This window comes from Neomonachus schauinslandi, chromosome 6 (genome assembly GCF_002201575.2).
Source record: "Neomonachus schauinslandi chromosome 6, ASM220157v2, whole genome shotgun sequence".
In the NCBI taxonomy this organism is placed as follows: domain Eukaryota; kingdom Metazoa; phylum Chordata; class Mammalia; order Carnivora; family Phocidae; genus Neomonachus; species Neomonachus schauinslandi.
Window position 1 is genome coordinate 91612152 of NC_058408.1, and position 27083 is coordinate 91639234.

The 27083-nt window shown below is 41.2% G+C and overlaps 1 protein-coding gene across 2 annotated transcripts in view; it reads left to right on the forward strand.

The window, feature by feature from the left end:
* Positions 1 to 27083, forward strand: part of ARID5B (AT-rich interaction domain 5B) — a 173347-nt gene that overhangs the window by 71158 nt on the left and 75106 nt on the right. For both annotated transcript variants that reach the window (XM_044916037.1, XM_021699513.1), the window contains one exon: positions 15737 to 15967. In XM_044916037.1, coding sequence (XP_044771972.1) covers positions 15737 to 15967 — 231 coding nt within the window. The remainder of the gene's footprint in view (positions 1 to 15736; positions 15968 to 27083) is intronic.

Below are 27083 nucleotides of genomic sequence, written 5' to 3' on the forward strand. Positions count from 1 at the left end.
GTGGCGATAAAACTTTATAAGAACGGGCCCGTAGTTTGCCAACCCTTGCTTAACATAAACCATCTCACAGAAATATCTAGAATAGGGGCTCCTGGGTAGCTCAGTTGGTTAAACGTTGGACTCTTGATTTCAGCTTACGTCATGATCTCAGGGTCATGAGAGCAAGCCCTCCCTCCGTCAGGCCCCAGGGTCAACATTGAGTCTGCGTGTCCCTCTCGCTCCCCCTTGCTTGTGTGCACTTGCCCTCTTTCTCTTGCTCTTGCTCTCAAATAAGTAAAATCTCGGGTCGCCTGGGTGGCTCAGTTGGTTAAGCGGCTGCCTTCGGCCCAGGTCATGATCCCAGGGTCCTGGGATCGAGTCCCACATCGGGGTCCTTGCTCAGCAGGGAGTCTGCTTCTCCCTCTCTCTCCCTCTGCTTGTGCTCTCTCTGTCAAATAAATAAAATCTTTAAAAAAAAAAAAAAGTAAAATCTCTTTTTAAAAAAGAAATATCTAGAATGGGGATCTGTCGCACTGGTAACTCATGATATGAAACCACAGAATTATAACTGGAATTAATATATTAGTCACCCGCGATTTGTTTATTGTGTCTTTTATGAGAAAAGGGAAGTAGGTGTGGATGTTAGAGATTGGGGAAAGGAGGAATTTTACAGTGGAAATGAGTTTCAGCAAATGATAGATATTATGGGAAATGTGAATAAACCAGATTCCTCCTCCTCCTGTCTTACATCAGCTTACTCACTACTAACACTGTACAGAAGGAAGTAAGACAGGGCATATCCATATCATCAGCTTTCAATGATAGTCTTCCACCGTGCACTGTGAGAGCACATTAGAAGGTGCCGGAGTTTTCATATGACTGCATTGCCGTGAGATTGAATAGTGGTTTCAGTTTCCAGTACGTTTTATAAGTATCTCTTTCCCTCAGATGTTAAACTAATTTTCATATTGCACACACTAGGAAAAAGAAAAAAAAAAATACCCATTCTGAACAACTGATGTTCTCCTGGCATTGTGATAAAAAATAGAGCAGATGGTTTGTGGAAATGGCACCAGGTGAACTTGTAGGTAGTTAGAGCAGGAAAATAGATATAACTCCGAGAGAGGGCTCTTACCAAGTTTTATAGCTGAAGCTTTTTTTCTTTAATTTTACTTCAATTTTTTTTTTTCCCCATCATTCACCAGAAAACCAAAGGTGGCAAGCAAGGATCTCTGTTGAGATAGTGACGCAGGGTTGCTTGCTACCTTTTGGCCTTGCTTGGGGTTTTTGGTTATCAGAACAATGAAGTAACAGCCACTGGAGGCCTTCCCTCCAGTTTTGTTCTCTTCTTCCAGCTGTGTTTCTGAACCTCTTAGGATCATGGGGTCCTAGAGTCCAGGACCTAAAGACATCATGAGGACTGTGGCAAATATTCGGAACAGCCCCATCTGTCCTGGCTGCCTCTTCAGGCCCAGGCTGTCCATCACACAGCTCTTCCGGTTTCTTTCCTGGTGGATTCTCTACCGCTGTTGCCGTCCAGTATGATAGCCACCAGCACATGTGGCTATGAAGCCCTTGAAACGTGGCCTGTACAAATAAAGAGATACCATACATGTTAAACACATACCAGATTTCAGAAACTTAATATGGAAAAAAATTATGTGAACTATCTCTCTACTAATGCTTTACATTGCCCATGTGTTGAAATAATATTGTGAGTATACTGGGTTGGATAAAATAGATTTTTTTAAAAAAGAATATACTGTAGAGAAACACTTGCACTTGTCCTATGAAATAAGAAAAATATTTTCTTAGTTTATACATATATCATATCATTGTGTTCTGTGCCTTAAGTTAATACAATGGTATATGTCAGTAATGTTTCAATAAAACTGGGGGGGTGCAAAATATTCATTGAATTTTGCTTTTTTTTTTTAAGATTTATTTATTTATTTATTTGAGAGAGAGAGAATGAGAGAGAGCACATGAGAGGGGGGAGGGTCAGAGGGAGGAGCAGACTCCCTGCTGAGCAGGGAGCCCGATGTGGGACTCGATCCCGGGACTCCAGGATCATGACCTGAGCCGAAGGCAGTCGCTTAACCAACTGAGCCACCCAGGCGCCCTGAATTTTGCTTTTAATAGTAAAAAATTAGAGTCAAAAAAAGATAAATAGATTATTAAGGTTATTTCATGTTTTCTTTTTACTTTTTAGATTTTGTCTACATATTTGGCTTTAGATTTCCCAAACACTGTATATGAGCCTGTACCCAATTTTCAATGGACATCTAAATTTTCTCATCATCAGTTTGAATGAGTTTTTTGTTAATAGGAGGTAGAAAATGTTAAACATGACATAGATGGTAATTGACTATAATTAAAATGAACATACATGATTTGATAAAAACCTTAAGTTTTAAAATCTGTATTTATTAAAGTATAACAGTTCCAAATAAATCATATGAAATGTTTATCCTTAGGTTTTATCTAATTTACTTCAAAAAATCTGGTAGACTTACAGAGCATTCCACCTAGATTTAAAGGGATCAGCATCATTAACCTTTATTGCTCTGGCTTTTCTGAATTCAGAGCATCCTAACACAGGCCAAAGTACTCCATTTCCACTGCCAACTTCTTTAACAGAAATATGTGGAAGAAGGGAAAGAGCAGAAGCCTCTGGTTTAAAGTGTCTAGATACAGCAGTAAAGGAGGTTTCTTCAGAACCAGTATTTTGCTTGGTCTCTCTAGTAGTCCTAAGACCAGGAATGGGTGATGGTTAAAGAAGGAGATTAGCCTCGGTATTGAACGTGGTCTCATCCCTGGGCACATGGACAGAATAGGGAGTGATAATAGACGTTGAGGATCTGTCCATTCCTATGTAGGCTCCCCTAGGAAAGTCCTCTTGTACCCCGTTGGGTGGGAGTTTACCACTTTGAAGACCACTGATTTAAGATGAGCCACTGATACCAAAGAGGCCTTTGCCCTCTTTTTCTTGTTAAGCCACTCTGGGAGCCCTGTGATAATAAGAGAGGAAGCAACGCGATCTCTACACCTCTTGTCACTTCAGGAGGTGAGCTCCCGGAGGTCAGTGCAGTCATTTGGAGGGTGGTCCAGCACTTTGAGGGTGGTCCACACACTCCTCAAGTGGTGAGATTATTCAAAAAAAGTCCCCAAAATGAGATGTCTGCCTAAACTCATGACCCTTCATCTGAAAAGGCCTAGCAAACCCTGAGGTCAGCGCTGTTTGCCAGACAACTTTCTCCAGATTCCTTCAGCCTTTAGGAAGAGCTGCTGGTCCAGAGGCTAGGGTGAACCCAGGACACTGCTGCTGTCACTCCTGGGTGGAAGGGTCACGTGCTTCACTGCAGCGCTGTCTGCAGGCAGCTCCTTGCCAGCGCACCTGCGCGGGTCTGGGCGGGTCACAAGAAATGAGGACACCGCTCCTGTGCCCTCCAGGAGTTCATATTCTAGTTGCCAGCTGGACAGACGCCTGTCCTCCTCCCAAGAACGACTAAGAGCGCCTTCACACAGAAAACATAACCCCTGCCAGACATTGCCCTTTCTTATTGTGTCAGATACACATCACATTGACCATTTAATTATTTTTTAATGGATAGTGGCATTAAGTATTCCTGTGATACTGCGTAACCATCACCGCTATTTCCGAAACTTTCTCATCACCCCCAAACAGAAGCTCTGTACCCATTAAGCGACAACTCCCCATTCCCTGTCCCGTCCCCCCACAAGCAGCCCCTGGCAACCTCTAGTCTACTCTGTCTATAAGAATTTGCCTCTTCTAGAAGCCACATATATAGAATCATACAATATTTGTCCTTGGGTGTCTGGCTTATTTCACCTCGCATAATGTTTTCATTATGTAGCATGTATCAGAACTTCGTTCCTTTTTATGGCTGAATAAGTGTCCTTCATTTGCATATTCCATCTTTTGTTAAACTGTTCGTCTATTGGTGGACAGTTGGGTTGTTTCCCCTTTTTGACTCTTATGAATAATACTGCTATCAACATTGATGTGCAAGTATCAGTTTGAGTCCTTATTTTCAATCCTTTAGGGTATATACCTAAAAGTGGAATTATTGGGTCATATAGTAATTCTCTATGTAACTTTTAAGGAACTTCCAGACTGTTTTCCACCACAGCTGCACCATTTTACATTCTCATTAGCAACGAATGAGGGTTTTAATTTCTCCACATCCTCACCAACACTTGGAGTTTTTTGCTTTTGTATTTGTTTTTTTAGATAATAGCTACCCTGGTGCGTGTGAAGTGGTTATCGCATTGTAGTTTTGATTTGCATTTCCCTAATGATTAATAATGTCGAGCATTTTTTCATGTGGCATTTGTATAACTTCCTTGGAGAAAAATATCTCTTCAAGACCTTTGCCCATTTTTAAATTGGATTGTTTGTCTTTTTGTTGTTGTAGGGGCTCTTTATATATTCTGGATATTAATCCCTTATCAGATGTGTAATTGGGAAATAATTTCTCCCTTTCTGTGGGTTGTCTTTTTACTTTTTTGACAGTGTGCTTTGATGCACAAAAATTTTTAATTTTGATGATATCCAGTTTATCTATTTTTTAATTCTTATTGCCTGTGTTTTTGTGAAATCCAAAGTCATAATGGTTTTCTGCTATATTTTGTAGCATTTGGCTCTTAAATTTGAGTCTTTGATCCATTTTGAGTTAATGTTTGTACATGTTATGTCGTAAAGGTCCAGCTCATTCTTTTCCTGTGAATATCTAGTTTTCCCCCACATCATTTGTTGGAAAGACTGTCCCCTCCCCATTGAATGGTCTTGACTCCCTTGTCAAAAACCAGTTGCCCATACATTTGAAAGTTTACTTCTGGATTCTTTATTCTGTTCAATCACATTTTGTCCTTATGCTGGTACCACACTCTTTTGGTTACTATAGCTTTGTAATAAGTTTTTGAATAGGGAAATGTCCTACAGCTTTGTTCTTTTTCAATATTGTTTTGACTGTATGAGATCCCTTGAAATTTCATATACCTTTGCCAGATGTTCCCATCTTTTAAAAAATTCCATGGTTAAAATGAAGGCAAACAAAGGAGAAAATAATCACAGATAATCTCACAACCTAGAGGCATTCATCTACTATGAATGATTTTGAAGCATTAAACAAAACAGCATGGGATACCACTTCACATCCTCTAGGATGGCTATCAAAAGACAACAGCAAATGACGGAGAAGCTATGGAGATGCCAGAACCCTCATACACTGTTGGAGTGAACGTAAAATGGCACAGCCTCTTGGAAAAATAGGCTGACGGTTCCTCAACCGGGTAAACATAGCATTACCACGTGACCCAGCAATTCCATTTCTAGGTATATACGCAAGAGAAATAAAAACATATGTCTACATGAAGACCTTTAAATGTTGATAGCAGTATTATTTATAGTAGCCAAAAAGTATAAACAACAATAAGGTCTCATCACCTGATGGAACAGGTAAATAAAATGTGGTGTATCGATAAAATGGAATATTATTCAGCAAAAAAAATAAATGAAATACTGATACACTTTATAAAATATATGAACCTTGATAACATCATGCCAAGTGAAAGATGCCAGTGACAAAGAACCACATACTGTATGATACAGTTCATATTAAATGTTCAGAATAAGCAAATTGGTAGAGACAGAAAGTAGATGAAGCAGTTGCCTAGGACTAGTGAGGGGTAGCGAGATGTGGGAGCAAGAGGGTTCAGAGTTTCTTTTGGGAGAATAAAAAAATGTTCTAAATTTGATTGTAGCGATGGATGCACAACTCTGTGAATATACTTACATCTCAGTAATGCTATTGAACAAAAGACATAGGTTTGAATATATTGTTTCATGCCTTACTTTTTTTTCACTCAATGTAACAGAATCTTTGCATGCCCTGAAAGTTATTTAATTTTGCTATTTTTAAGGGCCACACAGTTTTAATGAAAGTAGACGTACCATCCATTACATACACACACACACAGATATGTGTGTGTGTGTACACATGTATAAAATGTCTTCAAAATGCTAGGCATTAAGTAATCAATATTAGTCAGTCCTACACTATTTGTTGTTTAGCTCTCCATACACGTGTGTTTTTTTTTTTTCCCCTAATATAAACGATGTTGGAATTTATGAGGTTTAGCCTGATCAGTGTTGACTACTTGTCCATGAAAGTCATGGCAAATAGTGACTGGTCATTTTGCTAAGGCACACATTTGGATCTTACATGCTGAGAGACTGATGTGTGGAAGTTAATTATTTTGCTATTGATCTGTCCCGTATCACACCTTAATGAGGTTTATTCATGAGTGTGGGGGCTCAGGACGGTCTCTCAAATGTAAAGGGTTTATACAACTGCTGCATAGTGGGATTGTGGTTTTCGCAATGATGGCAAGCTTAAGATACAACTTGAAAATAAAAATCCATATAGATTTATAAGGGGAAAGATGGCAGAAGTTATTATGGTTTTTAAAGCTAGCTGGACTAACGAGGTCAGGTTTCCTTCTCTTCCAACAACTTTGTCATGGTCACCACAGGGCTGACTGGATCTCAGTTGTAGTTCCTCATAAGCCAAGAAAAGGTTGAGTTTAATGAAGTTCAAATCCAATATAACAGCCTTACCTGGACCACTCGTAAATAAATAAATGTGTAAATTAATCTCTGAGAAAATTTTTGGCACAATTTTTAGAGTAGGGGAAATTTTGTCTAAGCCCTGGCTCCCTGGTGTTCTCATGGGTCCTTTATGTTTTCTTCTTCAGATACTGAAATTCATTTGTACCGAAAGAGAATGGCTAACTGTAGCCTCACAGTGGGTGAAGGGGAGGCAAGTTAGCTAGGTCAGTCCCCTTAGGATCCCGCTCCAAATGTGGTCACCACTTTCCCTATTTGTCAATCTGGCCACGTGGTCTCAGGAGTAACCATAGTCCTCTGTGACATTCACATTCAGCTGACGGGAGCCGTATGGAAATAAGATGCGGAGTCCTCCGAATGAAATCTAGAGTGGCTCCTGAATGTGGCTTAGAATTCAGTGGCCACTTGGGAGAACCTTGGAGGTGGAGCTGGCTGGCTTCCCAGTGGGTTCGCTTGTTACTCAGAGTGATGGCAGTGTTTGGTTTTAGTTCAGCCTGGTATTGTTTTCTTTTTGGAGTGAGGAAGCAACAGTCAGGGCAAAAGCCAATATGAATGTCCTAATACATATTTTTGTGAGTGTGCGTCCATGTATTTGAAGTGGTCGGCGTTGGGAAACAGCGAGTTAAAAGCCCAGGGTTTTGCATTTGAAATATTCTTTGTTCTGTTTACAACCATGCACAGAGATATTTTCCCACATTTTCTTTTATATAAGTTCTCCAGTGATGTTTTCGTGGCCTATCCTGGGAAGATCTGTCTTTCCATTTATCAAAACAAATGGCAAGCTGGGGACCATTTAAAGTCGTTTTTTTAGTTAATAAAGCCAATCTTCTTGTTCTGTTATGTTAAAAGTACATTATCTTTTTATTGCCAGCTCTCTATGGCTAGGTCTGTTTTCTGTCTTAGCAATCTCAGGGCTGCCCCACTTGCTTACTGTGTAGAGAATTACAAAATCATCAAGGGTGGGGCGGCACCAGCTGACTTACAGTACAAACCATTTCTCAAAATAACCACAACAGTGCAATACTGATGTGTAATTTACGTCACAGTATGTTTTTATGAAATAGTTTGTGGCATTTTCATTTCTATTCCGGATGGAATCTTGTGCTCTCTCCCTTTTAATCAGGCATTTAATTTATTTTTATTATTAATACTTTCCACTCCTTGTCTTGGCATGCCTCCAATTTAACAGCTTTGATGAAGGGGGGAAAAAAAAACAACAACCAACAACTCATCTTCCCCCACCCCAACTCTTCAACATCAGTTTAACTGCAAATGTATTTTCCCCTTTGATGTGTACTTACTTCGGGTACGGGTACAAAGCTTACTGCCTTAGGAGAAATGTAGAAATATGGCGGGACGCGTTACACACTTATACGGACTTACATTCAGGAATTGATGAAGTTGATGTACAACTTCGGAATTTTAAACACTTTCAACCAATCCAAGCTATGTAGTCATATGCACTGCTGCATTTTGCTTTTACAAATGTCTTTCTGTATAGTGTCCTGTAATTAGAACAGGAAATCATTGAGTAACTGTAAGATGAATAAGAGCACTTAGACTGAAAGGAAAATTACCTTCCGAGAAATTATATTCTCTCTCTCTCTCTTTTTTTTTCTGCATGTTACAATGTTGGTAATGATAGTAACAGCTGTAGCTGCTCTTATCTGTAGAATTTTCATGCTTAGGTTTTCTGAAATTAAAAAAAAATGTTCCTTTTCTGTAATAATCAAAAATGAATGGACAGAAAATAGGAAATGCCTAATTATGACAAATATTCAGTGTCACAACAGAGCAGCAATTAAATGGAAACTTCAGTATAATTGTCAATAGCAGTAAGAATTGGACTAGTGCCAGGTACATAAAGTTGATGCTTTGCCTTTGGTTGGTTGCTAGGAGCACGGTGAAAAGTATAAAGCTTTGAGAAAGGAATGCCTGATGTAATAAAGTAACAGAAAGAAGCATAAATCATTGCAAGAGCCTCTCGTATTGACATTATTTTACTTAAATTGTCTCAAAACTAGACATCAAGTTTTATAACATGAGCAAATTCATATTTGCTTGGGGAAAAAAAAAGAACAGTCTATGTTGTCTTTGAAGGACTGGGGACTTTGTGTCTCAAGCATAGCCTTCATACATATTTGGAATCTTTTAAGTGAAAATCTTTAAATGTTTGTTTCTATTGGCATCCAAATGCATTTGCCCTAATACGATTAAGAGAACTAAAGGGCAAAATACTTGGCAGATTTTTCAGTTGAGGTAATTAGGTGCAGGAAGGAACATGCATACTTTTTCCACCAGGCTCTATAAAATCCTGGTGCAAAGATTTTTTTTTTTAAGATTTTTTTTTTTTAAGCTTACTGATTTTAGAAGTAGATTAAAGAGGTTTTCAGTAAGCATAATAGTGTGATGTTTCCACAACAAGCCTTCCCTTCTCCCCCCCCCCCCCCCCCACCAAGAATGAAAAAGAAAGTTACATTTCTAAATGTTGTGTAAAAGATAAAAGCAGATTTCTCCTCCGGAATTTGTGTTTTCAGTCTCCTGTGCATTGGCCACCATTATCTATTTAAAAAAAAAATAGCATTATGGATATTTGAAAGTCAATGCTCCATTAATTCATTGTGTTTGCTATTTCATGCATCTCTCTTTGTATAAAGACAACTTGAGCAACGTGCTATTCAGAATGAATGCCTGCTCTTACCCTCTCCCCCCAACCCCTTCCCCATTCCCAGCCCAACTCTGAGGATTAAAGCAATGGTATACAGTTACTGTTTGAAAAGCTTGGGTGGAGTCTCACTTTATAATTACAATTTCTCTGTGGAATTCTGTTTTGGACTTTGAAAATATATAAATAAGTGAAAAATTGACATTGAGAGAGGTTAACAAAACGTGTAATTATGATATAAGCACAGGATTAGAGTAATTTTGGTTGAGCATTACAAGCAGTGTACTTTAGGTATTAACTTTTTTTTTTTTCTAGGTATTAACTTTTAATAGGCAAAGTTCTTCTCATTGAAGTTGAAATGAGGTTTAGTAATTTTGGGTCTCTTATTCCCTTTGAATATTTCATTTAAAAATAGGCATTTTCACTTTTTTTTTTTTTTTGGTGGAAGGGAGAATTGAGGAATGGGATGACATTTTAATAGAATATCATAATATGGCTTAAATTTCAGTCTTTGGTACCAAGAATTTATTGCTGATCATTTTCTGTTGACAGAAATCAAGTACTGCCTACATAACCCAACCAACTACTGCTGACTAGAGTGTGTTAGAGTAAGATTCCTTGGGGTAATACTTTGATTTCTTTTCCTATGTGGGTGTGGTTGAAAGAAAATCTTTGTTCCAGGAACACTTTGTTTATCTTTTGCTAAACAAATGTGCAATTTATCCATTCTTTATTCATTCATAGATTTATCTGCTAGACCTATTATGAATTGGAAAAGGGAGAATGTCCTATGAAGCATTTATCGGCAGCCTCTGTTTCATGGGTAACTGCATACCGAGTGTTTGTTTATATGTACATGAAATGCATAAGGAGGAAAGAAGTAGCTGAGGAATTTAAATAAGAATTCTTGAAAGGGTTGTTTGGCTTTATTTGTTTCATAGTGTACTAGGGCAAAATAAAATATGACAGCTGTTGAACAGTTTAATAGTTTTGTAGCTGTATGAGGAAGAAGTTAATTTAATGCAAAGGCTTAGGGGAAAGTTATAGGATCATAGAATTTTAGATCTGGAAAGCTCTTCCAAACTCATAATTTTATTCTCTGTTAATACATACCTTTCATGTGAAGGTGACCATGCTTTGTCTTGAGAAAAAAAATATTTCTCCAGTTAACTAAGCACATATACCTAAATTCATCTAGGGTGAAGTTTCTCTGAAGTGAACTTTACCCTAGATGAATTGTTGATTCTTTCAGGTCTCACATTTATGCTGGATGTTCTCTTTACTCTCACCTAGAATGTTTTGTTAATTTTCTTAGCAGTCCCGAGGGTCTCATGGGCTTTGTCGGTTTTTTTTTTTTTTAGCGGGGGGGGGGGGGGGGGGGTGTTCTTTTTCTTTTTTTTTCTGTAAATTTTAAAGGTGATTCCTCTGGGCATGTCTAATTGTAAGGTTGGAAATTTGCCTCTGTCTAAACAATGCCAACATTCTGGTCTAAACGGAGAGTTCTTTTCATAAGGAACAAAATTATCATAATTTTTGTTTTGGTATTATTAAGCACTGCCACATTAAACCAGGTCCCAACTGGGCCTCTAGCCTCTTAGTATGGGAGCAGTTCAGGAAGTGCAGGGGTTCTGGGTTTGCACAACTTAAAGTAGGCCTTATTTCCTATTACGTGGGTAGAAAGTAGAAAGGTGATATACATAGTACCCCCCCCATCCATGGGGGATACATGCCAAGACTCCCAGCGGATGCCTGACACTGCAGATAACATCAAACCCTATCTGTACTGTTTTTTCCTAATCATACAACCTATGAAAAAGTTTACTTTATCAGTTAGACACAGTAAGAGATTAATAACAATAACTAATAGTAAAATTGGACAGTAAAGTAGTCTCGCTCTCTCAAAAGACCTTATTGTCCTGTGCTCACCCTTCTTCCTGTGACGTCAGATAGTAAAATGCTTGAGTGACGAGAAGTGGGATGAATGACGTAGGCACTGTGACATAGCGTTAGGCTACTACTGACCTTCTCATGATGTGTTCAGACCAGAACATCTGCTTCCAGACGTTGTTGACCACAAACTGCAGAAAGCGAAACCTCTGATAAGGGGGGGGGGGGGGGGGGGGGCGGAGGGGGGGGAACCACTGTGTGTGAAAGATGTGTCCATACTGTTAAATCATGGCGGAGTGAGTTGCAGTGTTCCAAAATCACAACAAGCTAACTTAACCGGAGTGAAATTCTGACCTATAACTGGCCGAATTGTGCAGTTCTTTATGACACAGAAGTTTCAGATTTTCCGTGACCAAAGGCCGTCATCCTCATCCCCAATACTGTACCTTAATTAAATCTCTAGTAATAATGAGCTGCAAATAAACAAAGATTTTCTTTCAACCACACCCACGTAGGAAGAGAAATCAAAGTATTACCTTAATGATTGTAATGATGTTACTATTATTAGTATTTGTGACATTTTTGTCATAACGAAAAGCCCATCAAACTTGGACTGAAAAGACTGGGTGACAGTCTCACGTCCGTCACTTTCTGCGTCCTCACTCGGGTGTCTGAGCCTGTTATCTCACCTCTGAATTGGGGGAGATTCACGAGCCGTAATCCTACGAATAGGGTTGTTGTGAGGAGCAAAAGAGATGTGTTTTGTGAAAGATGTGTGTAAATTTTTGTGTTTTCCTATCAGTACCAGAAATCATGGTAGTATTTCTAAACCAACAGTCCCTCTGTCCCTCTTATTTTTGGTTACGAGGTCTTTTTTCATTTGCTGTCTTCTATGCGACCTACAACAATCCTGGGAGAGTGGCAAGAAGAAGGGAATTTTGTCCTAGATTCTGTTCTGGGTACAGTGGGGGTTTGGCTAGAAGCATATACCTGAAAACAGGAAACCCCAACTTGTGACATTTCGACTTAGCAATTTTTTGACTTTACAATGGCGTAAAAGCGATAACGTACTCAGTAGAAAGCGTACGTTGAATTCTGAATTTGAATCTTTTCCCAGCCTGGCAGTACGTGGCTCGATACTGTTGTGGTGCTGGGCATCCATCCCCAGCCGCAGCTCCCAGGCGGCCATGCGCTCACGAGGGTGAACATCCAACACACAACCAGCCTATACCCATGCAACTGTCCTGCTTTTCACTTTCAGGACAGGATTTAATAAATGACATGAGATATTCAATACTTTATTATAAAGTAGGCTTTGTGTTAGATGATTTTGCCCAGTGGAAGTGTTCTGAGTACATTTAAGGTAGGCTAGGCTAAGCTATGGTGTTTGGTAGGTGAGATGTATTCAATGCACTTGCAACTTAGGATATTTTCAACTGACAAGGGGTTGTCGGGACATAAGCCCATCGAACGTGGAGGAAGCTCTGTGTGTGTATGTGTGTGTGTGTGTGTATATACACACATACATAGAGAAAGAGAGAGATCAAAACCCAAACTAAATAAATTACTATAAGTCTGTGCAAAAAGCTAAACTCAGACTCAGAGGTAGTGGTTTCAAAGTTTAATGTGCATGAGCTACCTGGAAGCTTGTTAAAAATGTAAATTAGAGATTCTGAGTTAGTGGTTCTGGATGAGCCCCTGGAGTCTGCCTTTTTCCAGTTACCATATGTGATTCTGATGTGGGCAGGCCCGGGAGCGCTCTGAGAGATGCTGTCTCCAGAATGAATGGACATCATAGGACACATCTCCAGGACGTGGACCAGAGGGAACTTGCTGGTTTTTCTTCCAACAGAAAGCAGATTCATGGCTTGGCTTGTATTTTGGGAACTGCATGAAGAAAGAAGGATAAATGTTTCAAGCTAGGATGAAGTGAAGAGAAAACAAAAACAAACAATCAAAAAAACCCAGGTCATTTCTAAGCACCAAAGATAGACAGGGAGCTGATGGCATCCACAACAGAGAATTAAGAAGAGGTTAGAGATGGCATCATCATGAAAAATGGTTGGGGGCACCTGGGTGGCTCAGTCATTAAGCGTCTGCCTTCGACTCAGCTCATGATCCCAGGGTCCTGGGATCGAGCCCCACATCGGGCTCCCTGCTCAGCAGAAAGCCTGCTTCTCCCTCTCCCACTCCCCCTGCTTGTGTTCCTTCTCTCGTTTCTGTCTCTCTCTGTCAAATAAATAAAATCTTAAAAAGAAAAATGGTTGGAGAAAAACAGGAGGAGAATGAGGGGACAAGAAGGAAGTGAAATGCTCCCAAGAATCCAGGTGACATCTTCTGCTAGAAAATGAACTCTGAAGGATCCATTCTTTTGCCGTCATTCCGCCTGAAAAGCAGAACTTCCTCCATCCCAAGAACTTGGAGAAACCAACACAGCCGTCCCTCCAGTACAGAAAGCCAGTAGCACAACCAAGATAGAATGGTGGGAGCTGTGTGCTGATTTGCACAGTATGCAGGAGACGGTCTTAGATGCTGAGCATTCCGATACAAGCCCTGGGGGTTCGTGGTTACACCCCTCTCCCTCATCCACAGTGTCTTGGACAAATAGAGGATAATAATACCATTGACACATTCGGGGGCTGCTTCTTCGAATAGGACTTAGGTACTCTGGAGTTCTGATGATGTTTGGTGAAAATTTCCAGTCAAATGTTTTGTGCTTTAGCTCTTCTAGAAAGCACAGATTTGAACCCAAAGTGTGAACTTGTGTCTTGGTCTGCGGTAAAAATCTCAAACTGAAATGTCTTGGGACGTATATCAGCATTTCAAAACTGAACTTCATTTGGGGACTTGCGTTCAATGTAAACATATTTCCTTGTAATTAAATATGCCAGCTGACAAAGTGGCTACCCACAGACCAGGCAGGAGTCTAAGAAATGTAAACTGTTAAAAGATGTCATCTTGAAAGCAGCTAAACATCTCCATTCTCGAAGAAGCCTCCAGCCTGAGGAACTAAGTGAACATAATTAGAAATACATCTGGGTATTGGCCTCCTATCTGAGAAGGTCACATGCACACCTTCCATGGTACTGGTTAGATTCCATCATTTGTTCTGTCCTTCCTCATTTGTCTCCCACTGGTTACCAGATGGCCACGATAATGTTGGTATCCTTAACAACTGTCTTGTGCAATTCCCTGCAGCATGGTAAGAGCTCAAAATATGGAGTGTTTTCCCTTTGGATAAGCCAGTGACATATCTGGGAATTGCTTACAAACGCCCTGATGGTGTGGTTATAGGGAGTGATGGCAGACTAGGTCATGGAGCCGAAATTCAGCGTGACATGTTGCAGGTGGCAGGCTACCAAAGGGGAGCTTTTGCCATTTCTCAAGCTTAAGATGAAGGAAGGGGTCCTCCAGGCCGAATCTGGTTTTTATAAATAAGCGCTTAATATCGTGAGGTGAAGATAAGCGGTAAAAGGGAGCTTCGTGAAAGTTGCTGAAACGTTCTGAGCTAAGTTGGTTCTGATGGAGCTGTCACAGGACGCTTGGGGAGTCCTCTCAGCATGGTTCTCTGAGTTGTGCCAAGTTACCAGATGGGTTTGAGGCACATTAGAAAATAGGGAGCATGGGAAGGAGGGAGGGCAAGGAAGGTGGATGTATCAATCAAGTCGGGATGGATCATGCTGCAAAAACAAATAACCCCCAGATCACAGCCTCACTTAAAACAACAAAGGTTTCCTTTGTGCTTGTGTCTATGTCCGTTGCGGACTGACGAGGGGCTCTGCTCCGCGTGGCTCTTGTTCCAAGACCCTGACTGGCAGCCCAGCTGCTATCTGACTCATGACAGGTGCCCAGGATGAAGGAAAAGAGAGAGTGTTGTCAGTCAAACACTGGCCCCTAAGGTCGCCACTCACTCCTTTCATATTTTATTGGCCACAACAAGTCACAGGGCCACTTGACTCCAATGGGCCAGGATGTGTGGTCTTTCCACTAGACCGTAAAGAGAACCAGAAATATTTGTTGAGCAGCCCTAACCACCACCAGATTAGATGATGATGCTATTTGAACTTATGGACGTCTCTCTGGGGCCACATGACCTTTTCAGGGCCTTCTAGCACTGAAAGATTATATAATCTAAAGAAAGAGCAGGCTCTGGAAATTTATGTAGACAGAAGCTCAACAAAATTCTGGTGATGATGACTTTAATGCTTGAAATATGTATCAGACTCTTTGAAAAACAGTTTTTTGGTTCTGCAGCTTGCTGATGACCCAAACCTCACATAATCTGTCTATGAGGTCACCCCGACTCTCTCTTCTCTCCACCTTTTCTCTTCTCTGCTGGTAACCTGAGGTTTTTTTAGTGGAACGGGGGTGGCGAGGTGAGGCTGGGAGAATGCCGCCATAACCCAGACTGGGAGAAAGATGAACGGGTATCAGGGTCACACTGAAGACATGTTTTCATACCAAAGCAGAGTGACAATTGCAATTATGCCATGGCCATGACAGTTCTTTGTGGGAGGCAAGAGGGTAACGGAAATGTTTTCTTGTTTGTCTAGGGGAGGACGAGGAAGAAATGAACGTGATCGTTCTCAGCTACCCTCAGTACTGCCGGTACCGATCGATGCTGAAGCGCATCCAGGATAAGCCATCTTCCATTTTAACAGACCAGTTTGCGCTAGCCCTGGGAGGCATCGCCGTGGTCAGCAAGAACCCCCAGATCCTGTACTGTCGGGACACCTTTGACCACCCGACGCTCATTGAAAATGAGAGTATATGCGATGAGTTTGGTGAGTCTTTTTTTTGTTTGCTTGTTTTCCTACGTGAAACTTGTGCTTGTGTGTTTCCTTGCTTTGGGTTCTTGTGAAGAGTGGTGATGGGAGCAAGGCTTATTTTCACCAGCTCTATGTGCCACCCCCCCCAAATTATCGTGGCATAAAGCATCATCGCCTCCTGGGCAGCCTCTGTTGGCCAGGGTAAAGGGTAATTATTTAGAATTTGTTGTTCAATATAGGGTCTGAAGTTGCTTGGTCGACCTTGAAATTGGACTTTAGGACAGGAAGCTTTCATGTTCGTTCTTTCTTAAAAGGCTTTGGCTATTCAGATACTGACTTTTTTTTTTAACTGATCACTCCCTTTTCAGTGTGATAAGGAACTATAAAAATGCACCAGTTGTAACCACTTCAGTACTATAAGGTGAACAGATAGATTGATGATAGATAGATCCCTATGCCCCTTAATTTTTTCATGTACATGTATGGATACACATATATATATCCATCCTTGGGGGGGCACAGTGTATAAAAATATGTATAGATATTTATATATCTACCTATATTCAGATATATTATATATATATATATATACCTTTATACACTATGCCCCCCAAAGATGGATATATGCACACATAATTTTATCTGCATCTCTCCTAGCTGATCAGTCATGTGTCTCTATAGATAGAAGCAAAGGAGAAGATATATCATAGGTTTGGGAGCCTTTGCATGATGCAGTGAATGGCTGGAGGCAAGCCAGGATCACATCTCTCACATCTTCAGTTTCTCATCTGTTTGTTGAAGAGATTGGATCGTATCAGTGGTTCTCAGCAGGCTGGGCAGGGATATCAGAATACCCTGGGGGTGCTTTATCAGGCTAGACATGTTCCTTGGAAATTCCTGTACTTACAGAGGCATGAGACCTTCTCCCCACCGCCACCTCGCCCTACCCCTTCTTTGGGATTTGCCACCATGGCACAACCAAAGTGATGGCTGACCCATGCTAAATGGGGACCTGGGCGGAGAAGAGGTGAGACCCATGGCCCAGAGAGAGCACTGATGGGGTCATTTTGAGTCGGAACATTACTTGATTTTGTTGGCTAAGGTTTTCCCAAGGCTCCCCAGTTTGTGGATTATTCAGATCAGATTATTCTGCTTAACTATTACAGGCCTCAGCATGGTTTGGGAAATCCACTGTGGCCTCTCTAATCTGATTATTCCTGACCCCAGTAGCCCTCTACCTGCTATAGGGGGCTTGTAAGTAGTGGTGAGCGTGAGGGGATGATCCAAGAAGGAAGGGAGGAAAGAGGAAGGGGACCTCGGTTCATTGGACGTGGCATTTTTTTCCTTATAAACTTTTTTTTCGGATGCCTTTCACAACTCTGCCTTACCAAATGACCGTCGGTCTAGAAGAGAATAGTAGTGTTTATACAAGTTATTTATCCCTTCTTCCAAGAAGAATTTAGTGTCATATTTTTAATACTCAAATAACCGTTGTATTCAAGTAGATGAATGTATCCAATACATCTTTTCAAAAAATACCCTCTCTTTTCAGATCAGCGTTTACAAATCGACCCTTTTTAATACTTCTGTTTTGAGGGGTTTTCTCCCCTTCTCCCCTACTCCCAAACCCTCTGACCTGCTTGCCCCTCAAGAGGTCTGTAAATTCCTGACACAAAATAAAACTGAAAGAATGCTTTCCCTCATTTAAGACTAGTCAGAGTTAGAGTATCACAATGTAACATAATGAAAAATGTTTTAACCTTTTTGGCTAATTTAAGAGTTATTAGTCATTGAGCTTCAAAGCTGTTGCGTCTGGAATTGGTAATAGAAAGAAGTTCCAATTTAACAGTGATCACAATGGTTGTTAAGAGTTACTAAATTAGTTTTAAATGTTCTCACAAACACAAGCATCTGACTTTTGAATGTTTTCCTGAACTTTTCTTCTGGTAAAGCTAATTTTAATGCTGTTTTTCTTCTCCAGCCTCTTAAAGTGGAAACTTTCTTTTGGAATAAAGGTACCTTTAAAGAGCTTCTAGATGGCTAGTTTAATAATTAGAATATTAGGTTTTTCTTTTATTTGAGTTTGTACTTCAAATAGTTTGTATTTTGTGTAGTATTTCATTTTAGTAAGTGAACCCCCCCCCCAAAAAACTTATTTTTGACCTGATTTGAACACCTTCGCCCACATGCCTCCCCCACCATCCACTCTTGGTTCTCCATCTAAATTTCCAGAGATCACCCTTTTAAACCTCCAACTGGTTGTATTTGAAATCAACACAGGCTAAAGGGTTTGTTAAAATGTGGGGTTGGGTTTCTCCAACCAACTAACAGTTGGTAGAAGAACATAAATTTAATTAGTGACTAGCATTAAACAAATGTTCCTAATATTAAACACTGCCAGATGACCGAAACACTTCTGTCAGATTACCGTGGGTGCCAGGGGGCCCACAGATGAATTTTCTACACAGTATATATTCTGTACCACACGTTTGGTGACTTCAGTAATTGGTCAAATGTAATTTAGGTAACAGTATGCCTAGGCTGTAAAAATCAAATTTTATTAGCCATATCACCAGGTGGATGAATGGCGGAGCTGATGGCAAAGAGTTTATAGCATTTAGCAGCTACACCTTTGACACATGAAATTCATAAATTGCCATAAAGTACCTGCAAGGCCCTTCTCAAAAGGACAGTGTCTGCTTTCCTATGATTAAATAATGTTTATTTTATTAACTAATATATTTTTTGCTTTCTTCTATTAAATGGGATTATGGAGTGGGGGCAGGAGAAGGTGTTCAAAAGATAAATAAAACACAGTTCTTGCTTGTTTGGAGGATTTAGAAATCTAATTGGGGAAGACAGGATTAACGCACCTGAAAGGTTAACTAATGTTACAAGAAAGTCAATGATTAAGTATTTGGTGAGTGTTGGAGAAAGCAAGGGCAGGAGGAATTTAGCAGCGGGGCTGCTGGCGGGGCGGGGTGGTGATCATGGGAGGGGTCAGGGAACGCTTCATGAATAAGGCAGGACTGGGTCTGGTATTAAATGCTAGGGGAGAAAGGCTAATAGAAAAGTTTTGGAAATACCTAGGTCACTTGTAATTCATGTCCTGACTCTCCACGTTGGGAATGGCTGCCTTCACCGTGGGTCAGCTGTTGGCCTCCCCTAGGTTTGTTTACCCTTAATAAATGCTCTGGTGCCCTCTCTACCAGGAGGACGTGGACCAAGGCTGGGACAAACCCAGGCAGTGGCTCTGGAACTGGGCTTTCCTGGGCGGGGATGATCCACATTTTCTCTTGTATGACGACCTTTCCCAACGGCTCAGACACCTTCCCCCTCCCCCCATTGTTTCAATGTTGTCCACTGAATAACAAGTTTAATTGAATAATAAAAGTAAGGCTTTTAAATCTACAGTGAATCCCTATAAATAAATTCTCCGTGGAATTTTATGAAGCTGTTTAATGAAAAGTTTGATTAGAAACTATTAAAGAAAAATAGAATAGATGAAATTTCATCATTTAGTCCCACATTACAGTGGTGTCATTTTGATTTTTATTTACATTGAGATATTCAGAATAGAGTAAATATATCCTGGCTTTAATTAACTATCCTCCTTACTTGGGAAAGGTTATTTTAGGCTTGAAGGGTTTTGATAGCGTACCATCTGCTTTCTTCCCTGTATTTTATTCAAGTCCCTTCCCTGCTTTACAGCACTGTGCAATGTTTAAGCCTATGACATAAGCATAAATTGAATCATATTAATGGCAGGTGATTGAAAAGCTTCAGCCTCAACATCCTGCCTGAATCCTTCCGTCTTGTCAGTGACAATGCTCTTAAAGGTGGTGTGCTCTTTTCTCAGCACAAGAGAATTGACTATTTTTGAAACTAAAGCATTGTGAAGACTGGCTGTGTTGCACATGCAATAAGGAAATGAGATTATAATAATGAGGGCAAAGTGACATCAGGATTGACTATTCTTCTCGTGAAAATCTTTACGCTACGCGTAATTCCTGCCCCCACTGTCCTGGTAGGATCTCTGAATGTGAGGCATTCTTCAACTGCCCCCCACCTTGCTTTTACCTCTTTTTATAATTTGATTCCTCTTTTGTAAAACAGATACCATCATGTATATTATATTATTGTCTGTGCTGTAGAGAAAACAGACGCACGTGCAAACATTTTGTCTATTTTCCCTGTTAGAACAATAAAATGTCCACCAGTTTATAATGCGCAATGTTTACCTTAATATCACACGGGTTGATTTCACATGTACGAAGCGTTGACAGCTGAATCCAAACAGGCGTGCACAGTACCGTAGATGAATGGTAACTTTAAGGAACTAGCTTTTATCAGAGAGATGTAAGGTGGACCCAATATGTATAAATGAGATGAAATCAGTCCCTTAAATAAAATCTTTTTAAAAAAAAAAAAAAGGGCGCCTGGGTGGCTCAGTCGTTAAGCGTCTGCCTTCGGCTCAGGTCATGATCCCAGGGTCCTGGGATCGAGCCCCGCATCGGGCTCCCTGCTCGGCGGGAAGTCGGCTTCTCCCTCTCCCACTTCTCCTGCTTGTGCTCCTGCTCTCGCTATCTCTCTCTCTGTCAAATAAATAAATAAAATCTTAAAAAAAAAAAAAAAGAAATCAGTCCTTAAAGGTGGGTCTGACTAAGTGGATTAAGATATGGTTGATTAAAAAAATAATAAAAGATACGACTAATTTTAGTTTGAGTTTTGAATTGCGAAGAGACATAAGTCATGCTTCTGAGTTCTTTGGAGTCAGGGTGTGTGTGTGGCGGGGGGCAGGGGTAGTTCCTTGACCAAGGAATGGGATGGGCTTAAAGGAAGGATGTGGTAATTCGCCTGAGAGGGGCAGAGATGAGATGGGCTGCTGTCTTAGCATTTGGTCCACGTGCAGGAAACCATGGGCTCTGCCCTTTGGGGAGCTGGTGGCTACATCAGTATTGATACATGTCCTTTGCTGAAGCCCAGGGAGGATAGCACAGTCTAGGGGGGAAAGTGCTGGGCTTACAGATCGGCTAGGTAGGAATCAAGGCTCACGTGTCTGATTTGCTGTTCCTCCAGGCAAGTGACATAAGGCCCCTCACTTACCCCATCTTTCAAACTGGGTAGAAATAGCTCATCACCGGGCTTAGACTAAGTGTGTATTCGCTTGATTAAAAAAACAGTCCTTGTGATCAATGAAGATTCTCTCCTGTTTCTATTAGAATCTTAGGCTTTGGACAACTTAGAACCATCCAAACCAATCTCGCTCTGTAAATAATAAAGGAACCATTTCTCTAAGGCTCTGGGACTCTTCCTAGAACCTTAATGGAAAAGAAAAGTTTTCTACTTTATACGTTATGTTTTTAAGAAGCTTTTCTGTCTCTGCACTGAACTTTCCCTTTCTGTTTTCCTGTTGGGTGAAATAATGACATTATAGACAAAAGAAGAAAAAGCCAAGGGGAGGGAAGGAAACAGAAGAGGGGATGAAATCTTGACGTTTTATGGAGGAAAATTCAGGATGTGTAAAATTATTTTGAAGCACAGAGGATGAGCTGGACTCTGCCTCTTCCCCTCTAAACATCACATGTTTTGCTGGAAATGAAAGGAAAGGCAGTTGTTTTGTTAAGAATCATGGGAATTTGTAAGTGAGTAAACATTTTTTTTTTCCTTGCCAAAGTAGGTTTCATGGTCACAGTGGATTTCGATGATCAAATGGCCTTGTTCCTGGCCCCTGTCCACATTCAGGCTTTCGCTGCCTGTCTGCAGTGCCCACCGATCTCCCAGATGATAACAAGGCAGATGTTTCTCTTTAATTGAAGCCGAGTAGGAAAGGAGTCAGGCTTCTTGTATATTGCTATTTATGCAGATGTCCTTAACCTCCAGAGGTCTCTCTTGGAGGACTGCTTTGTCCTGGACATTTTCTAGAGCTTCTGTTTATCGCTAGAGAATGGTCTAACCAAGACCATGGTTGGTACCTTCTCTTTGTTGCATGTGCTGCCCAAGGAGGGACAGAGGAATGTTTAAGTTTATCACACAGTGGAGTCCACTGAACCCAAATAAATCTGCGGGTAGTGGTGTATTGGATGTGCTTGACAGGACCTGTAGTGATTAGCATATGGCCTTGGCTTCCAGGACACTGAGACACAAAGAGGGCTGGGGAGCAGACCTCCTTGGGCAGGGGTGTTGGAAGCTAGGGTACCATCTCTCTTGAAGGTTAATGACCAGAATTTTTTTGTTGTTACTATAAACTAGTTTTTCAGAGTCATGATATATGGAATGGGTAGGATTTGTGAGTTTCTATTTTTGGAACCTGGAAGGATATTTTAAAATAACTCTGGACTCTTTTTGTAGCTGAGGGGACTCAATGGGTTATTAAAAACTATTTGGACTCCTGGGTACAATAAACTCTTGTTCACTCCAGAAGAAAGGATTTGTGTCTATATAGGCTAATATTTCACCTAGCGTTTCATTTAGAAAAGCAAGAAAGTTATATCCCATTACATTAACAAGATCAACATATTCCTCTCTAGGGTGAAACAAATATTTTTATCAATTCACACACACACACACACACACACACACACACACTAAAGGAAAGAACCAGGTCATTGAAAAATCACAGGCAAAAGTGCTAGTTAGGGGTAAAGATGGTAGAATGAAGTTCAGAATAAGTCTGTATTCGCTTGATTTTTAAAATCCTCTTGATGCCAAAGATACCCTCTAAAGCCCTTCATTCTATCCTGTCAAGGGAATTGGATTGATTAAAGTTCCTTGGACTGTAGGACAGGCTGTCTGGGGATGCCGAGAGCCCACCACGGTGCCTAACACACAGGACTTTCTTGTCCATTTACGCATTCCACCAATATCTATTACACACCTACTATGCGCCAAGTGTTGTTCTGGTCCCTGTGCACCCAGTTATGAACAAGACAGAAAAATTTACACTCCTAATGACCTCACAGTGTCATATGTGGGGAGAGGGTTGGGAAAATATGGGATGGCCATGGACCATATGTCGTGGGTATAGACCGTAACTCATAGAGTTGTGAGGAATCAAGCCCTTAGACGGTACATGGCGAGTACTACTTAAGTACTCCTCGTTGACTAAATCTTCTTGTAACTCTTGCATCACACAACACAACCTTAACCACACATCATACACCATAGTGTTTCCTCAAAAAACATCTACAGAATTATTTCATACCTATACAGACTCCTGGGGACATGAGGTATCATTTGCTACTAAAAATCATTCAACATCCGCTCATTCCAGAAATACTTGTTTGTTTGTCCTTCTGCATGGAATGTGTTTCCCCAGATATCTTGGGTCTGGCTCCCTCTCATCATTCCAGCCTCAGCTCAAATGTCTGCTCCCCAGAGAAGTCTTCTCTGACTTTCCCCTTTTCACAAGTCTGGCTCCACCCCATCACCCAACATATAATTATCTTCCCATAACTTTTCACTATCTGAAATTAACTCTCATATTTGTTTCTTTATACGTTTATAGTCCGTCTCCCCCATCCCCACCTGTGCTATAATGTAAGCTCTTTCAGAGCATGTTCACAGTCGTGTACCCAGGGACCAGAACAAGACTGGGCATATGGAAGGTGTGTAATAAATACTGGTTACATGAGTGAATGGATACATGCATACCATTTGTCAATATCCTTGCTCTCCCCCATTTTGCAGATAAGGACACTTCAGCACAGCAAAGTTACCTCGCTATCAAGTGGCAAAACCAGGGTTTGAACCTAGACAGTCTGGTTCAGTATCCATGCTCTTAACAGTTACACTAGATTGCCTTTCAGCTTGGACCTGACTCAGAGAGATCTTTCCAGGTTCCTGAGATCCAGCTGCCTAGAAACAGATAAACTGATCACCAGATCTCTAGATAATGAATGTACAAGGGGTTCTGAAGGACTTAGATCAGTGTTTTTGTAGGAGTGATTAGGAAAGGAATGATCGTGAAAATTCAAAATCTGAAAACCACTGGATGGGATCCGGAGACTTTGATGCCAGCCACCGTCCTCGCTCATCTGTATTATACCAGCCTCCCTGACGGAGCCTCTGCTGCCCTGTGGTCTCTTCCACACATGCCCAGAGTGATGCTGCCCATCTCATCACAGAAGCAGATAATCAATCTAGAGCCCTGTAAGAACTGCAGGTTGAAAGGGGCAGACAGTAAACTGCCCGGTGTTCTCATGGGCTCTTTCTAAGGCATGGGGTCGTGATGCTCACAGAACTTCGATTGTACACCTCTCTCTAATTGTCTGCTTAGAACACATTGGCTTTAGCAACTTGGCATCCTCCCTTAATGAAAAAATTATAGGTCTAATTCCAAAAAATGAAATGTATGCAAGCTTTCCTGCTTCTGTCACTTCTTTATTCCTGTAGCACATAAATCATTTCCCTTTTTAAAATTACATTTTGCTTGCCATGACTTGGTAATGGGTTTTCGAAGGAGGCAGAGCAGCCAGGCTCTTGGCACGGGAGCGGGCTGTGCTGCCTGCTCAGGAAATCTCACTGCTGGCTGGCGTGGGCCTTGATTCCATCATCTGGGCTTTATGCTCCCTTTGGAAGTTGCCTAGAAATTCTCTCCCTTAGAATCTCCTTTCTGAACGGCCTTTTTGGCTCTCCAGTTGCCATCATGGAGGACTGAAGAACAGATGGGATTTAGGCAGAAAAAGACTGGTATGTTCTAATGCTGCTGGGTGCTTACATTCATTCATTGAGCACCGACTCTGTTGAAGGCAGAACTCCAGGCATTGTTGGGATATTGGTCTCTGCTGTCAAGACACTTAAAAATCAAGTTGGCCAAGATAAGACGTAGAGTAATGGGCCTCTACAAATATTATTGTGATCTTCTTAACAATTCTGGATCTTCCCATGAGCAACCTGACAACATAGTTTCCGTAGGGTCACAGGTCCAGCATGTTGCCAAAGTGGGAGTTAGCATCCCCACCCCAGTCCCCTGACCCCAGGGGACGTACTTTTCCACCCCGAAGTGAGAGGAGCACGGGCTAAGATTCCAGACTTATTTTGATATTTTGATGTTCAGAGGAGACGGTATCTGCCAAGTTTTATAAATGGGAAAGCTTTGCCACATGCTGGAGACTGCAAGGCAGTCCACTGCGGGCTAACTAGAGGAGGTCCAATTGTAGGTGCCCCTGGAGTTGAAAGATGTAAAAGAGGGCCGGGATGTCAGGGGAGGCCTCTGAGAGGACGTGGATTTTCAACCAGACCTTAAGAGATTCAAAAAGAAGGAAGTTATTTCAGGTGAGGAGGTGGAAAATACTTTGATAAAATACCAGACTTTGAAGCTCAAAGAAAGAGGTTGTTTCCTCTGCCATTTTTAGCTATCAGCATAGACATTTAAAACACACACAAAAACAAAACAAAACAGCCTCCGCAAGCAAAACTTTTTTCTTCCTAGAAGAGGTCTCCTTCCCCTGAGGGACCAGGTGCTCTTAAGTCCTTCTCCCAGAGGCCCCATTATGGTTAGGACCCAGGGGAAACCTCTTGGAGGAAAAATCAACTTGTCTCTTATTAAATTGGAAATTTCCCCTTGGGCATATAAGAAGGAAAAGGAGGGATGCATCAACTTTGCAGCAGGGGGGAAAGAAGTGAGGTGAGGTGCCTGGTTGGTTTCCTGGGTATTTAAGGGGCTGCTTCTAGGTTGAAATTGTAGCTTCCAAAGAATCATCTAGAACACTTCACTTTGTGTCCTCCTGTGTTTCTCAGTACTTTTCCAAAGTTGCTTTTTTCTTCTGCTTGGTATTAAAGTTAATAGATTCTACTGCATTTCTCTTCCCTAGACTCTAAGCTCCTAGAGGGGGTAAGAATCATGCCTTACTTGCCTCTGTCTCAACATATGTTTGTGGAAATGATATAAAAATCCTGCTAAATTCCAGAAGGCTTCATTTTATCTCCTTTCTTAGAGTCAAGTATTTCTTGACCTCAATCTTTAATGTTTAGCTCATTGCCAGTTGATTTAATTCTCAAAGGAAAGTATCTAGCTCAAAGGAAATGGTTTTTCTCAACATTTATTCACCTCTTCAAACCAGAGGAACATTCTTCATAAGCTGGTCAAGGTCTTTGGTTGAAGATTGTTCATTTGTTATGATGTTTAATAGATCCGGAGGTCTGCACAACCTAGAAAGGTGTTCTCTGAGGAAGTCGAGCAGTACCGTAAGTTAAGGCAGGTGGTGTCCAGAAGTCCCTACACTGACCTTTCCAGTCTCTAACCTACAGAGCTCAGAATTCAGTTTGAAAACCAAGGAACAGTGGCAGAGTAATTAACAAAGAGGACATTGACAAGTTCCAGGGAAATACGGGCTATATGGATCTGGAACATAATATAGATCACGATTCAGGCTGGAATCATATCAGAAAATGTTGGGAAAGAAAAGTCTTCATCAGTTTAATGTTTATTATTAGGAAGATTACTTGGTCGGTGACACTTACACCTGGAGGATACTTTGTGGATCATTGACCTGCTCCATGGTATTTGTAGATGAGGATGAAGCCTTCTGTCTCTCAGGAGAGCTCCATGGAGGAGAGCCCCGTCTTTGGATGAAGCAGGTTCACAACATGCAGGGTTGAACACATCACACTTTCTTCCTCACAGTTCCAGACATGAACATTAGGTCTTTAAAATAGGAGATATTTTAATAAAGATGTCACAGATAGTGCCAGAAATTATACTGCCCCATCCCCGAGAACAGACACCTTCCGAAAGAGAAAGGATGTTGGTAAACGTGGGTTCTTTTGAGGTCTGTCTTTATCGTAGTCAGTTCACAGGTCCCGTGCTATTGAGAATGCATTCTATCCCATAGTTGTGGGGAGAAAGGAAGTTGAAATGTGTCAGGACTAGAACAAAAGGGCTATTGGGAGCCCCCATTAAATTGTCTTGGAGACCATTGGTACCAGTGTCATCTGCTGGAGCTGAGATGAGGAGGTAGCCTCAGAGAGCAGAAAGTGTGGCCTAGCCACTCCCAACCCAGCAACCACTCCACCCACCCTCAGCCCGGGCCATTCACAACTCGTGAGAGGAATGTCCTTCACATGGACGAGTGTTCCTGTGAACACCCCGTCTTCATTGTCTTGCCCCTGAACAACCTTGTACAACCTC